This window comes from Dipodomys spectabilis, unplaced genomic scaffold, assembly GCF_019054845.1.
Source record: "Dipodomys spectabilis isolate Male_0828 unplaced genomic scaffold, ASM1905484v1 ptg000039l, whole genome shotgun sequence".
NCBI lineage: Eukaryota > Metazoa > Chordata > Mammalia > Rodentia > Heteromyidae > Dipodomys > Dipodomys spectabilis.
In genome coordinates, this window is record NW_024870716.1 from 11,881,137 (window position 1) to 11,896,819 (window position 15,683).

Below are 15,683 nucleotides of genomic sequence, written 5' to 3' on the forward strand. Positions count from 1 at the left end.
TCTTTCTTTCTTTCTTTCTTTCCTTCTTTCTTTCTTTCTTGTCCTGGGGCTTCCCTGAGCTTCTTTTGCTCAAGGGTAGTGATCTACCATTTGAACCACAGCATCACTTTCAGCTTTTTCTCTTTATGTGGTATTGAGGAACTGAACCCAGGGCTTCATGCAAGCACTCTACCACTAAGCCACATTCCCAGCCCATTATTCTTAGCTGATCTAACAGACAATAGATTGTTCAAAATAATAATATTATTAGTGATGTATTTAGTGATTACAGCTTCTGGTCAGGCTTATAAGGGGCATATTATAAAGTTTCAGTGTCATAAAGAACTTGAGAGTGGGTGCTGGTGGGCTCACACATATAATCCTAGCTACTAAGGAGGCTGAGATCTGAGAATCACAGTTCAAAATCAGCCTGTGCAGGAAAAGTCCATGAGATTCTATCTTCAGTTAACCACCAGAAAACTGGAAGTGGAGCTGTAGCCCAAAGTGGTATAGCATTAGCCTTGAACAAAAGAGCTCAGGGACAGCACCCTAGCCCTGAGTTCAAGCCCCATGACTGACAAACTTGAGAGAGGAGGGTGCGCTGTTAAAGTTCTCATACTGCTCATGAAGTTTATTTGAAGTATACTTGGGCTAAATGTCAATAGCTCACAACTATAATCCTAGCTGCTCAAGAGGCTGAGATCTGAGAATCTGGATCCAAAAGCAGCCCAGGCAGGAAAGTCCTTGAGACTATTATCTCTAGCAAGGCAGTAAAAAGCTGAAAGTGGAACTGGCTCCCAAGAGACAGAGCCCAGCCTTGAGCAAGCAAGCAGATGGAGAATACATCTCTCCATCATTTGATGTATGCTCAGGCTGCCATAATCTGTGATCTTCCTATTTATACTTCCCTGTAGTTGAGGATGACAGTCATTGGCTGCAGTGTGTGTGTGTGTGTGTGTGTGTGTGTGTTCAAAATAATAATATTATTAGTGATGTATTTAGTGATTACAGCTTCTGGTCAGGCTTATAAGGGGCATATTTATACAGTTTCAGTGTCACAAAGAACTTGAGAGTGGGTGCTGGTGGGCTCACACATATAATCCTAGCTACTAAGGAGGCTGAGATCTGAGAATCACAGTTCAAAATCAGTGCGCACGCGTGCACACATCAGTCCTGGGCACTATCTGAGCTTTTTTAAAAAGCTCAAGGCTAGCTCCTTACCACTTGGGTCACAGTTCCACTTCTGATGGTGAATTGGAGATAGGAGTCTCACAGACTTTCCTGTCCTGACTGGCTTTAAACCAGGATCCTCAGATCTAAGCCTTCTGAGTAGCTAGGATTACAGGTATAAGCTACCAGTACCTAGCTTTGAGAACTTTTATGCTTGGACTGGTCTCAAACCAGGCTGGCCTTGAACCCCAATCCCCTCATCTCTGCCTCCCAAATTGCCAGGATTACAGTCTTCCACACAGGATTGTATTGATACTTAAAAGCACGACAACAATTTAAGGCCAAAATTCCCACACTGCACTTGTTGTCAGTCCGTTGTTTTCCTGACAGGTGGGCTTAGGCAGGGAGAACTCCACTATTTTACTCAGCTGCTGTTGGATGCAGTGTCCTTTGAACTGGGGGCGCCCAGGGTCACCAATCAGGACTCGGGTTCCATAGGTCCGAGAGCAGCTCCTCAACCACTGATGGAGTCTGTCAGCAAGATCATCATCATAAAACATATCTCCAAGGACAACCAGGTCCCATTTCTCCTGTTCCATATCCAAAATGTCTTCAGTTAAGATAGGGAAAGGACTCAGACAATTCAGTTCACAATTAAGTGCAACAGCCATTCCTGCAACTTTAAAAATCATGATTAGTTAATGGGTTAGCATATAAACCAATAGACTATTCTAAAACCTTATTTAAAAAACAATTTAACCCACCTCTCCCTCCACCCCTTTTTGGTGTTAATCCTGGGGCTTGAACTCAAGGCCTAGACACTGTCAAGACTTTTTGCTCAAGGCTAGCACTGCATCACTTAGGCAGAGCTCCATTTGTGGCTTTTTGCTGATTAGTTGTAGATGAGAGTTTCATGGACTTTTCTGCCTGGGCTTCAAACGGTGATCCTCAGATCTCGGGCACCTAAGTAGCGAGGATTACAAATGTGAGCCTCCATCATCTGGTAAAAATGGTTTTTGGATTTTTTGTTTTTTAAAGATAAGGCCAGACCACTGGTGGCTCATACTTGTAGTCCTAGCTACTCAAGAGACTGAGATCTGAGGATTGCAGTTCAAAGCCAGCCAGGGGGGCTAGGAATATGGCTTAGTGGCTTGTCTCGCATGTATGAAGCCTTGGGTTTGATTCCTCAGTACCACATACACAGAAAAAGCCAGAGGTGGCGATATTGCTCAAGGTAGAGTGCTAGCCTTGAGCAAAAGCAACTCAGGAACAATGCCCAGGCCCTGAATGCTCAGGACTGGGGAAAAAAAAAAAAAAAAAAAAAGCCAGAGCAGGAAAGTCTTTGAGAACTCTTTTTTTTTTTTTTGGGGGGGGGGGGGGGTCCTGGGACTTGAACTCTGGGTCTGGGTGCTGTCTCTCAGCTCTTCAGCTCAAGGAGAATGCTCTCCCACTTGAGCCACAGCACCACTTCCGGTTTTCTGGTGGTTTATTGGAGATAAGAGTCTCACAGACTTTTCTGCTCCATCTGGCTTTGAACTGTGATCCTCAGATCTCAGCCTCCTGAGTAGCTAGGATTACAGGTATGAGCCCCCAATACCGGGCCAAGAGAACTCTGATCTCCAGTTAACCTCCAGAAAATTGGGAGTTGAACTATGGCTCAAAGAAGTAGAGTGCTAGCCTTGAGTGAAAGAGATCAAGGACAGCACCCAGGTCCTGAGTTCAAGCCAAGTCCCACAACTGACCCAGAGAAAGAGAGGAGGAGGGGGGAGGAAGAAAGAACACTAAAATGTATCCCAGTATTAAAACATGTACTGCCAGCCGTGGGTGGCTCATGCCTATAATCCTAGCTACTCAGGAGGCTAAGATCTGAGGATCGTGGTTCAAAGCCAGCCTGGGCAGGAAAGGCCATAAGACTCTTATCTCTAATAAACCACCAGAAAACTGGAAGTGGCGCTGTGGCTTAAGTGGTAGAATGCTCGCCTTGAGCTGAAGAGCTGAGGGACAGTGCCCAGGCCGAGAGTTCAAGCCCCATGACTGACCAAAAAAAAAAAACGTACTATTCCAAATATGGTGGGTGTTGTGGTTCATGCCTGTAATCCTAGCTACTCAGGAAGCTCACATGTGAGGATTGAGGTCTCAACCCAGCCTGGTAGACAAACTCTAAGATTCTTTATCTCCAGTTAATCAGCAAAAAGCCAGAAGTGGAAGTGTGGCTCAAGTTGTAGGTTTGAAGGAAAAAGTCAAGTAAGATCAAGAGGCTCCGAGTTCACCTTCTAATACTGGCATAAGAAAAAAAATTCTAGGGCTGGGAAGTGGTAGAGTGCTTGCCTTGCATGCATGAGGCCCTGGGTTCAATTCCTCAGCACCACATAAGCAGAAAAAGCTGGAAATGGCGCTGTGGCTCAAGTGGTAGAGCTCTAGCCTTGAGCTGAAGAGCTGAGGGACAGCGCCCAGGCCCAGAGTTCAGGCTCCATGACCGGACCCAAAAAAAAAAGAAAAGAAAAAAATTCTAATAGATAAGAGTGACATTGAACAAGACACATTGTATTCATAAACTGCTTTGTTAAGTGACAACTCCTTTGTACAACTACTTAAACATTATAACATAAATGCTGGGTGCCAGTGGCTCACACCTGTAATTCTAGCTACTGAGATCTGAGTATCACAGTTCCAAGCCAGCCTGGGCAGACAAATCTGAGACTCTTGTTTACAATTAACCATCAAAATGCTGAAGTAGGCACTGCAATATGACTTAGTGGTAGAGTGCTTGCCTAGCATGCTTAAAGTCCTGGTTTGATTCCTCAGTACCACATAAACAGAAAAAGCCGGAAGTGGTGCTGTGTCAAGTGCTAGAGCTCTAGCCTTGAGCAAAAAGCAGCTAAAGGACAGTACCCAGACTCTGAGTTCAAGCCCCAGGACTGGAGAAAAAAAAGAGTAGAGATGTGCCTCAAGTTGTAGAGCTACAGCTTTGATTATAAAAGCCAAGCAAACTCAGAAGATTGAGATCTGAGGATCATAGTTCAAAGCTAACCTGGGCAGAAAAGTCAGTGTGAGACTCTTAGATTGCCAATAAATTACCAAAAAAATGCTGGGGGGCTGGAAAGTTGGCTCAGTGGTACAGCGCTTGCCTTGCATGCCTGAGGCCCTGGGTTTGATTCCTCAGCACCACATAAGCAAAAAGAAAAAAGCTGGAAGTGGCGCTGTGGCTCAAGTGGTAGAGTGCTAGCCTTGAGCTGAAGAGTGAGGGACAGCGCCCAAGCCCAGAGTTCAGGCCCCACAACCGGACCCAAAACAACAACAACAAAAAAAAATATATATGGGGCTGGGAAGGTGGCTCAGTGGTAGAGTGCTTGCCTTGCATGCATGAGGCCCTGGGTTCGATTCCTTAGCACCACATAAACAAAAAAAGCTGGAAGTGGCGCTTTGGCTCAAGTGGTAGGGTGCTAGCCTTGAGCTGAAGAGCTGAGGGACAGTGCTCAGGCCCAGAGTTCAGGCCCCAAGACCAACAACAACAACAACAACAAAATGTTGGAAGTGGTCCTGTGGCTCAAATGATAGAGCATTAGCCTTGAGCAAAAGAAGTTCAGGAACAGTGCTCAGGTTCAATTCAAGCCCCAGGACCAGCAAAAAAAAAAAAAAGGATTGCGAATGCGATTTAGTGGTAGAGTGCTTACCTAGCATGCATGAAGCCCTAGGTTCAATTCCTCAGTACCATATAAATAGAAAAAACAAAACAAAACTGGCTATAGCTCAAGTGGTAGAGTGCTAGCCTTGAGCAAAAGAAGCTCAGGGATTAGTGCCCAAGTCCTGAGTACAAGCCCCAGGATTAGCAGGAAAAAAACAAAAAAAAGAGCCAAGTAAGAACATGTGGCTCTGAGTTCAAGTTCCCGTACTTATACAAATAAAAATAAACACTATGAGCCAGATGCTGATGGCTTGTGTCCATTACCTAACAACTCAGGTAGCTGAAATGTGAAGATGCTCAAAGCTGGCCTCAGCAGGGAAGAGTCCATAAGACTCTCATCTCTAACTACCCAAAAGCTAGAAATGGAGCTCTGGCTCAAGTGCAAGAGTGCTAGCTTTGAGCAAAAATCCTCAGGGACAGAGGCCAAGCCATCAGTTCAAACCCCAGGACTAAAGCACATGCGTATGCGCGTGCGCACGCAAACACACACACGCACACACACACACATGCACACACAGAGTTTGATTCTGGTCTAGGTGACATAACAACTTCAAAGCCACCCAGAACTACATGAGATCCTGTTGCTGAATGTCTGCACATATTTATATCCTGAAAGAAAAAAAAGGATTAAGTTTTCAATGTTTTGCAATATGGAATCCTTACTAGGGTCTATGTCATTGGCCACAATCCTTGAGGCCCCACTCATCTTGGCAGCCATGGCTGTGGCTCCACACCCGCACCCAAGGTCTAACACCGACTTTCCTCTCACAGTTTCAGGATTATCCAAGAGATACCTAGATTCAAAAAGAAGAAAAAAACATCTCAGGGATATGGGGAAAGTTCTGGAAGGACTATACAAAACAACAACAACAGCCAAAGCTGGGTACCATTGACTCACGCCTATAATCCTAGCTACTCAGGAGGCTGAGATCTGAGGACTGCAGTTCAACGCCAGCCCAGGCAGGAAAGTCCTTGAGACTCTTATCTCCAGATAATCACTAGAAAACCGAAAGTGGTGCTGGGGCTCAAAATGATAGAGAGGTAGCCTTGAGTGAAAGAGTTCAGGAACAGCACCCAGGCCTAGAGTTCAAACTCCAGGACCAACAAAAGAAAAAACAAAACAACAAGCCAGGCACCAGTAGCTTGTGCCTGTAATCTTAGTTACTGCGGAGGCTAGGATCTGAGGATCACAATTCCAATTCAGCCCAGGCAGAAAAGTCTATTAGATTCTTAGCTCCAATTACCCACCAAAGAGGTAGATATAGAACTGCAGCTCAAGTGATAGAGTATCCTTGAATGAAAGAGCCAAGAAAAGGAAAAGCCCCAGTACTAGTACTCACACAAACACAGGAGATTTGCATGGGTTTTGTTTTGTTATTTTGAGGGGCGGGGAAAGAGTGTCTACTTTTTTTGTTGTTGTTCATTGTGGGGCTTGAACTCAGGGCCTGGGCGCCGTCCCTGAGCTCTTTCACTCAAGGCTATTTCTCTATCACTGAGCCACAGTGCCACTTTGGTTTTCTAGTGGAAGAGTCTCCTGGACTTTCCTGCATGGGCAGGTTTTAAACTGCGATTCTCAGATCTTAGCCTCCAGAGTAGCTAAGACTATAGGCATGAACCACCAGTGCCTAGCTTTTTCTTTTCTTTTTTCTTTCTTTTTTTTTTGTGGATCGTGGAGCCTGAACTTTGGGCCTGGGCACTGTCCTTCAGCTCTTGAGCTCAAGGCGAGCGCTCTACTCCTTGAGCCATAGTGCCACTTTCCAGTTTTCTGAGTGGTTTATTGGACATAAGAGTCTCACAGAATTTCTTGCCCAGGCTGGCTCTGAACCTCGACCCTCAGATCTCAGCCTCCTGAGTAGATAGAATTAGAGGGGTGAGCCACCAGGACCCAGCTCTTTTTTCTTTTTAATAAATCTACATCTATGCCTGTGTGAAGCCTGGAGAGGACCAACGGAGAGCATTGTGGAGGTCACTCTGGCTCCCTGGGAATTTACTGGTGATCATTCCTGTCTTCTCTCTTGATGGCAACTGAAAATCCATCCTCTGGGAGGCTTCAGACCTCCTCATTCTGGCAAATACCAAAGCCAAGTATGGACGAGGCTTCCTGCTTGTCTAATTGTTTGTTGTTAGTTTTGAGTTTTTGAGGTCTCGCCACATAGCTCAGGCTGGCTTCAACCTCATGCTGCTCCTTTCTCCACTTTCCAAATGCTACAGGCATGTACTACCATGCTCCACTGTAGGAGGCTTTTTTTTTTTTTTAATCTTAAGAGAAGATGACTTTTCTCTTCCCACAATAAAACCCTCCCCTAGGTTACCATCCAAACCACCACCAAGTGGAGGGCTCAGTGAGCCTCGGTGACTTTGGGGTTTTGATGAAGTATGGTAGATGGAGAATGAGGCCTTGGAGGGGCTGAGAGGAGAAAGGATGAGCGGCGGTCCCCGACCCCCATTCCAATAGGGCAGTACCTAGACAGGGCTTGGCCTCCTGGCCAGTAGATTGCCCAGTAAGGATCACTGTAAGGCCACAGGTCAGCTCTCTCCCACCAGAACTTGCATTTGGGGGTCAGAAGTCGTAGCTGGATTTCGGGGGTGAGGCTGCCAGTGCTGGTGACTTCGGTGTTCTCTTCCAGAAACACTTTCACTTCTGGGTCCACAGGGCTTCCCGCTCCTCTCCAGGGACAACGGTGCCCTGGAAACAGGGAGAAGCCAGCACTTCTCCAGGCCTTGAGGACATGCCACTGCCTCCTGGGAGCTTTGCAGCCACAGCTCAATGCCATTAGCCCTTTCCAAAACCCAGCTGCAAAATGGGGTCTCCTTGCCCAAGAACAAACTGGAGCATCCCACCTTGATAGTAACTGGAATCTCCAGATATCTGAAAACAAAATAAGATAGAAGGGCCAGTGGCTCATGCTTGTAGCTGGGAAGCTACTCAGAAGAGTCACAGTTCAAAGACAGCCCAGGTAGGAAAGTCTTTGAGACTCTTATCTCCTATTATCTACCAAAAAGCCAGAACTGCCAGGCACTGGAGGCGCACACGTGTAATCCCAGCTACTCAGGAGGCTGAGATCTGAGGATCATGCTTCAAAGTCAGGCCCGGGCAGAAATGTCTGTGAGACTCATATCTCCAATAAACCACCAGAAAAACTTGAGTGGTAGACTGCATGCCTTGAGCTGAAGAGCTGAGGGACAGCGCCCAGGCCCAGAGTTCAGACCCTACGACCGACCAAAAAAAAAACACAAAACAAAACCCAGACTGTAGTGAAGAAGCTAAAGGACATAAGCCAGGCATGTGGCTTAGTGGTAGAGTGCTTGCCTAGCATGCATGAAGCCCTGGGTTCAATTCCTCAATACACAGAAAAAGCCCGAAGTGGCGCTGTGGCTCAAGTGGTGGAGTGCTAGCCTTGAGCAAAAGCAGCTCAGGGTCAGTGCTCAGCCTGAGCTCAAGCCCCAGGACTAGGGGGAAAAAAAGCTAAAGGACAAAGCCCAGGGTGTGAGTTCAAGCCCCAGTTAATACACACACATACCAATTGGGCATGGTGGGGCACATCTGTGATCCCAGAATCTGGAAGGCGAAGGCAGGAGGATTATGTTTTGGCGGCCAGCTTGGGTCAATAGAGAAAAACCCTGTCTCCAAAACAAATGCCTGTGCTTGTGGGCGGACCCTAGGTGAATGAGCGACAACAGGAGAGTCTGCAAGCGGCTGTGGCAGACGGTGGCAAATTAAGTTTCTCAGGGTAATCCTGACATGCACAGGGAAAATCCTACTTTAAACACAGACCTACACTCAAGCAGCAAAATACAGGGCCGGGCAGGAAGCAGCTCAGTCCCCAGCCTGCCTGGCGGGGGGTGGGGAATGAGCGGGTGCTGGGGATCCAGCTTGGGCCTGCAGAGCCTGAGGACGGGGGAGAGGTCATGGGTCATCTAGTTAGCCTGACAAGCCAACCAAGAAAACACTTCTGCTCAAGGGAACAGGAACTGATCTTAAAGGGGACGTGCGGACCTTCTGGTGGGCTTACCTGGCTGGGGCTGCCCTCCCGCTCGTTTGCGCGTGCGCAATGGGGCCCCCAAAGTCGCGGATCTCTGGACTCAAGCCCCGCCCCCGCCTTCCGGCTGCTGGGGAGGCCAAGCCTGTCCAGCACTTCCGGGGGCGGGAAGCCCTGCCTGCGAGCGTGTTTGCTGAGTGGGCAGCATCTGGCCGGCGAGCAGCGCGTGTGCCAGTCTGTGACAGCCCACATAGAGTGGGGGAGGTGACACGAAAGCCCCTGAGGACACGGCGTGCAGCTGCGAGTCCCCAGGGCGGGTGGCTCGTGCTTGGAAAGGACGCTACTCTGGAGGCTGATATCTGAGGGTTCAAGCTGGAGACCAGACCAGACAGACAAAAAGTGGCAGTGACTCTCGAGTGGTAGATTTCCAGCCTTGAGCAAAAAAAGCCAAGTAAGTGCAAGGCCCTGAGTTCAAGCCCCACGGCCGACAAAAAGGAAGAGGCGACATTGGCAGAAAGAGAGACAGACAGCAAGAGAGAGGGAGGAAGGAAGGAGAAAGAAAGGAAAGGGGCTGGGAAGGTGGCTCAGTGGTAGAGCACTTGCCTTGCATGCATGAGGCCCTGGGTTCGATTCCTCAGCACCACATAAGCAAAAAGACAAAAGCCGGAAGTGGCGCTGTGGCTCAAGTGGTAGAGCGCTAGCCTTGAGCTGAAGAGCTGAGGGACAGCGCCCAGACCCAGAGTTCAGGCCCCACAACCGGACCCCCCCCCCCCAAAAAAAAAAGAAAAAAGAGGAAGGAACGAACGAACGAAAAAGAAAAGTAAGTCCTACTAAACAGCAAAAAGCTGGAAATGGACACATGGCTCAAGTGGTAGAGCTCTAGACTTGAGCCCAAAAGCTCAGGAACAGTGCCCAGGCTCTGAGTGCAGGCCCTAATACTGGCCACACACACTCAAAAGACCTTTACATGAATAAACACAGAGTCCCCCAGAACTGGCAAAAGAAAAGAAAAGAAAAAAAAATCTCTAATTCAGTTTCTTGTAAAGGTTCCTAAGTGCAAAACAATATCCTTCAATCTCATTGTTATAGACATGACCTTAGAAAAACCTTTATTTTTTCACTCAAGGCTGGCTCTTTACCATTTCAGCCACAACTCAGCTTGCAATCATTATTGTCTTTGTGCCAGTATTAGGGCTTGAACCCAGGACCTCATGCTTTCTTGGATTTTTTTTTTTTTTTTTTGTCTGTCATGGGGCTTGAACTCCGGGCCTGAGAGCTGTCCCTCAGCTCTTCAGCTCAAGGCGAGCGCTCTGCCACTTAAGCTACAGAGCCATTTCCGGTTTTCTGGTGGTTTGTTGGAGATAAGAGTCCGGGCTGGCTTTGAACCGCAGTCCTCAGATCTCAGCCTCCTCAGTAGCTAGGATTACAGGCATGAGCCACCAGCACCCGGCTTTGGATTTTTTAAAGGATAGAACTTTGCATTTGAGCTACAGTTCTACTTCTGGCTTTAGGATTACAGGCATGAGCCACCAGCACCCGGCTTTGGATTTTTTTCTTAAGGATAGAACTTTGCATTTGAGCTACAGTTCTACTTCTGGCTTTTTGATGGTTAATTGGAGGATAGTCTCTCAGATTTGTCTCCCCAGGCTGGCTTCAAACTCTCAGCATCATGAGTAGCTAGGATTGTAGATCTGACCCATTAGTACTGGATAAAATACCTTTTTTTTTCTTTTGTCGGTTGTGGGTCTTGAACTCTGGGCCTGGGTGCTGACCCTCAGCTCTTCAGCTCAGGCTAGCACTCTACCTCTTGAGCCACAGAGCCACTTCTGGCTTTTGCTGTTTATGTGGTCCTCAGGAATCGAACCCAGGGCTTCATGCATTCAAGGCAAGCATTCTACCACTGAGCCACCTTCCCAGCTCAGATAAAATACCTTTAGATAACTTTTAATTACAACCAGGATTGGATATCTTAAAAGATTTTTATCTTGGTCTGAGGTCAGCAATGGACCAAGATGAAGCTGTGATTAATAAAGAAGCTGCAGTTTCACATAGTGGCCAGAAGAGGGAGGGCTGGGCCCTTGATAGCAGTCACAGAGAACTGATCAGACATGGAAGTTCTTTCAAATGGATGTACTGAGCAGGTGGACATTATACTCCAAGCACAAACTGAGCTCCCAGTAGACACATCCTGTGCCTGAAATTCCAGTCCTGTCATTTATCATGTAGGTGAACTTTGATATGGTGCTTAAGCTTTGAGCCTCAGTTTTCTCACCGATAAGACAACTAAAAAGTAGTTCTGAGTCGGGTGCCAGTGACTCATGCTTGTAATCCTAGCTACTGAGGAGGCTGACATCTGGGGATCTCTCTCATCTCTGATAAGCCACCAGAAAACTGGAAATGGTGCTGTGGCTCAAGTGGTAGAGCATTAGCCTTGAGCTGAAGAGCTGAGGGACAGTGCCCAGGCCCAGAGTTCAAGTCCCCCCCTTCCCCCCCCAAAAAAAGTAGTTATGGAAGTCAGACACTAGTGGTTCTTGCCTGTAATCCTAGCTACTCAGGACTCTTAGATCTGAGGAATGTGGTTCAAAGACAGCCCAGGCAGGAAAGTCTGTGACACCTTTATCTCCCATTAGCCATCAGAAAACCAAAAGTGGAGCTGTGGCTTAAAGTGGTAGCCACAACACCTAGGCTGAGTTCAAGCCCCATAACCAACAAAATAAATAAAAATAGATACATAAAAAGTAGTGTTGACCTCCTGTAGAAATAGGAGAAATTAAATCTAAAAGCACACACACACACACCTTAAACAGTGCCTAGAACACACTGTATACCTATACCTATTTGTCACAGATCATATTTTCCTGGCAAGCCTTTAGGCATTCTAGAAACCCACCCATGGGGGCTGAATAACCACAAATACTAACTCTGAATCTCTTGGTCCTGGAGCTTGCACTAAGGGTCTGAGCACTGTCCCTTAGCTTTTTCACTCAAGGCTGGCACTCTACCACTTGAGCCATAGCTCCCCTCTGGCTTTTTTTGGTGGATAATTGGAGATAAGAGTCTCAATGGGGCCTGGGAAGGTAGCTCAGTGATAGAGTGCTTGCCTTGCATGCATGAGGCCCTGGGTTCGATTCCTCAGCACCACATAAGCAGAAAAGGCTGGAAGTAGCACTGTGGCTCAAGTGGTAGAGCTCTAGCCTCGAACTGAAGGGCTGAGGGACAGCGCCCAGGCCCAGAGTTCAGGCCCCACGACCGCCCCCCCCCCCCCCCCCAAAAAAAAAGAGTCTCAATGGACTTTTCCTGTCTGGGCTGGCTTTGAATCATGATCCTCAGATTTCAACCTACTAAGTAACTAGGATTACAGGTGTAAGCCACTAGTATCTGGATTTCCATGGTTTATTTTAAATATAAGGCCTCAATTCCTGCCCAGGTATATGCCTGGACCTTGATTCACCTATTTCAGGCTTCTAATTGGTGGGATCACAGGCATGCACCACTGCATCTAGCCTCTCTAGTGAGATGAAGTCTTGTGGATTTTTCTAACCAGGCGGGTCTAGAACTTCAGTCCTCCCAATCTCAACTTTCTTTGTATATTAGAATGACGGATACATCAGCTATGGCACCAGTGGCTCATACCTGCAATCCTAGCTACCCAAGATGCTGAGGTCTTGAGGATCCTGGTTGGCAGCCAGCCCAGGCAAGAAAGTTGGTGAGACTCTTATCTCCAGTTAATGACCACAAAAAGCTGAAAGTGGAGGTGTAGCTCAAAGACAGCACTCAGGGGTTGAGTTCAAGCACCAGGACTGGTACCCCCAAAAAAGTGTCTTGAGAACATTTCTTTCTTTTTCTTTTTCTTTTTTGCCAGTGGTTCAGGGCAAAAGCAATCCCAAGGGGCAAATTTATTGCTCTCAGTGCACACAGCAAAAAAAAAATAGAGACAGACCAAGTAAATAATCTCATGTTGCAATTAAAACTGCTAGAAAAGCAAGAAAAAATGGAACCCAAAGTTACTAGATGGAGTGAGATAACCAAAAGAGTTGAAATTAATGAGATAGAGACTAAGAAAACTACAAGTAAAATTAATAAAACAAAAAGCCATTTTTTGACAAGATCAATAAAATTGATGGACCTCTGGCAAGATTAACTAAAAAAAGAAGAGAGGAGACCCAAATCAATAAGATCAGGGATACCACAGGAACACTTAAAACAAATACCCAAGACATCCAAACAATTACAAAGAATTACTTCCAGAATCTATACTCACTAAGGAAGAAAAACCTAGCAGAAATGGATGCATTTTTATTTTTTTATTTTTTATTTATTTTTATTTTTTGTTGTTTTTTTTGGGGGGGTTCGGTCGTGGGGCCTGAACTCTGGGCCTGGGCATTGTCTCTCAGTTCTTCAGCTCAAGGCTAGCACTCTACCACTTGAGCCACAGCACCACTTCCGGCTTTTTTCTTTTTGCTTATGTGGTGCTGAGGAATTGAACCCAGGGCCTCATGCATGCAAGGCAAGCACTCTACCACTAAGCCACCTTCCTAGCCCCATGGATGCATTTTTAGAGGAATACAAATTGCCCAAACTGAACTAAGGGGAAATAAATCAATTAAATATGCCAATATCTTACAATGAGATAGAGGAAGCAATCAGAAGTCTTCCAACAAGGAAAAGCCCAGGACCAGATGGATTCACAACGGAATTCTATAAGACCTTTAAAGAGTAACTAATACCCATACTCCTCAAACTCTTCCAAGAAATAGAAACAGAGGGAGCAACCCCAAACTCATTCTATGAAGCCAATATCACATCCCCAAACCAGGCAAAACTCAACAACAACAACAAAAAAGAGCACTACTGACCAATCTCCTTGAACACAGATGTAAAGCTCCTTAATAAAATTTTAGCCAACAGAATCCAGAAACATATATAAAAAAAAAACCATACAGGGGCTGAGAAAGTGGCTCAGTGGTTAAAGCGCTTGCCTTGCATGCCTGAGGCCCTGGGTTCGATTCCTCAGCACCACATAAGCAAAAAGAAAAAAGCCGGAAGTGGCGCTGTGGCTCAAGTGGTAGAGCGCTAGCCTTGAGCTGAAGAGCTGAGGGACAGCGCCCAGGCCCAGAGTTCAGGCCCCACGACCGGACCCAAAAAAAAAAAAAAAAAAAAAACCATACATTATGATCAAGTAAGCTTCATCCCAGAGATGCAGAGATGGTTTAACATAGATAAATTAATAAATGTAATCCATCACATCAACAGGTCCACGGTCAAGAACCACATGATTATCTCCATTGACGTGGAAAAGGCTTTTGATAAAATACAATATCCATTCATGCTAAAAGCTCTGGAGAAAATAGGAATAGAAGGAACATGCCTTAAAACAATAAAAGTCATATAGAACAGACCAATAGATAATATTATACTTAATGGGAAAAAAAACTACCAATTCCCCTAAAATCAGGAACAAGGCAAGGATGCTCACTCCCACCACTCCTCTTCAATATAGTCCTGGGACCCTTAGCCAGAGCAATAAGGCAAGAAAAAGACATTAAAGGAATTCGCATAGGGAAGGAAGAAGTTAAACTATCCATTTTTGCAGATGACCTGATATTATACCTCCATGATCCCAAAAACTCCACCCCCAAACTTTTTTTTTTCTCTTGAGTCCGGTCGTAGGCCTGAACTCTGGGCCTGGGCACTGTCCCTCAGCTCTTCACCTCAAGGCTAGCGCTCTACCACTTGAGCCACAGCACCACTTCCGGCTTTTTTTTTCTGCTTATGTGGTGTTGAGGAATCGAACCCAGAGCCTCAGGCATGCAAGGCAAGGGCTCTACCACTGAGCCACCTTCCCAGCCCCTTCCGGCTTTTTTTTTTCTGCTTATGATCCACCCCCAAACTCTTAGAACTTCTAAACCACTTTGGCAAAGTAGCAGGATACAAAATTTACCCACAAAAATCAGTTGCCTTTCTGTACATCAACAACATACAAGCAGAAAGGGAAATAAAGGAAACAACCCCATTCACAATAACCTCAAAAAATAAGTATCTAGGAATTAACCAAAGATATAAAGGAACTATTTAATGAAAACCATAAAAGCTTAAAGAAAGAAATCATAGAGGATACCAGGAAATGGAAAGACCTTCCATATTCTTGGATAGGCAGACTTAATAGAGTGAAAATGGACATACTGCCAAAATTGATATACAAATCCAATGCAATTCCCATCAAAATCCCAATTATATCTTTACTGAAATATAGAAAACAATCCAAAAGTTGATATGGAACAACAAAAGACCTAGAATAGCCAAAACAATTCTAGGCAAAAACAAAAACAACACGGGAGGGATCATGATACCGGACTTCAAACTCTACCATTATAACAAAGACAGCTTGGTACTGGCACAAAAACAGACCAATGGATTAGAAGATCCAGAAATAAAACCACACACTTACAGCCAGCTGATATTTGACAAAGGAGCCAAAGACATACAATGGAAGAAGCACAGCCTCTTCAACTATTGGTGCTTGGAAAACAGGCCAGCCACATGCAGAAAACCAAAAGTGGACCCAGCCTGTCACCATGCACCAACATCAACTCAAAATGGATTAAAGACCTTAACATCAAATCTGAAACTCTGAAACTACCTCAGGACAGAGTAGGAGAGACACTTGAGCTTATAAGCACAGGCAGGAACTTCCTGAACAGAGTCTCAGGGTCGCAACAAATTGGAGAGAGACTCAACAAATGGGACTACCTTAAAAAGTTTCTGCACATGCCGGGCGCTGGTGGCTCACGCCTGTAATCCTAGCTACTCAGAAGGCTGAGACCTGAGGATCTCGGTTCAAAGCCAGCCCGGGCAGGAAAGACCGTGAG

General features: G+C 46.0%; 1 protein-coding gene across 3 annotated transcripts; it reads right to left on the reverse strand.

The window, feature by feature from the left end:
- Positions 1–1,389: 1,389 nt before the first annotated feature.
- On the reverse strand, positions 1,390–8,925 carry Etfbkmt (electron transfer flavoprotein subunit beta lysine methyltransferase). Of its 3 annotated transcripts, XM_042677646.1 has the most exons (5): positions 8,848–8,863; positions 8,356–8,393; positions 7,298–7,703; positions 5,498–5,628; positions 1,390–1,828 (listed from the first exon to the last, which is right to left on the reverse strand). In XM_042677646.1, exons 3-5 carry the CDS (start codon positions 7,606–7,608, stop codon positions 1,485–1,487), a joined length of 786 nt encoding a protein of 261 aa, XP_042533580.1. In that variant the 5' UTR covers positions 7,609–7,703; positions 8,356–8,393; positions 8,848–8,863; the 3' UTR covers positions 1,390–1,484. The 3 variants fall into 3 exon arrangements, with proteins under 3 accessions (XP_042533580.1, XP_042533581.1, XP_042533582.1); XM_042677647.1 differs by lacking the exon at positions 8,356–8,393 and having other exon boundaries at positions 8,848–8,925; XM_042677648.1 differs by lacking the exons at positions 7,298–7,703; positions 8,356–8,393 and having other exon boundaries at positions 8,848–8,908.
- Positions 8,926–15,683: the final 6,758 nt, after the last annotated feature.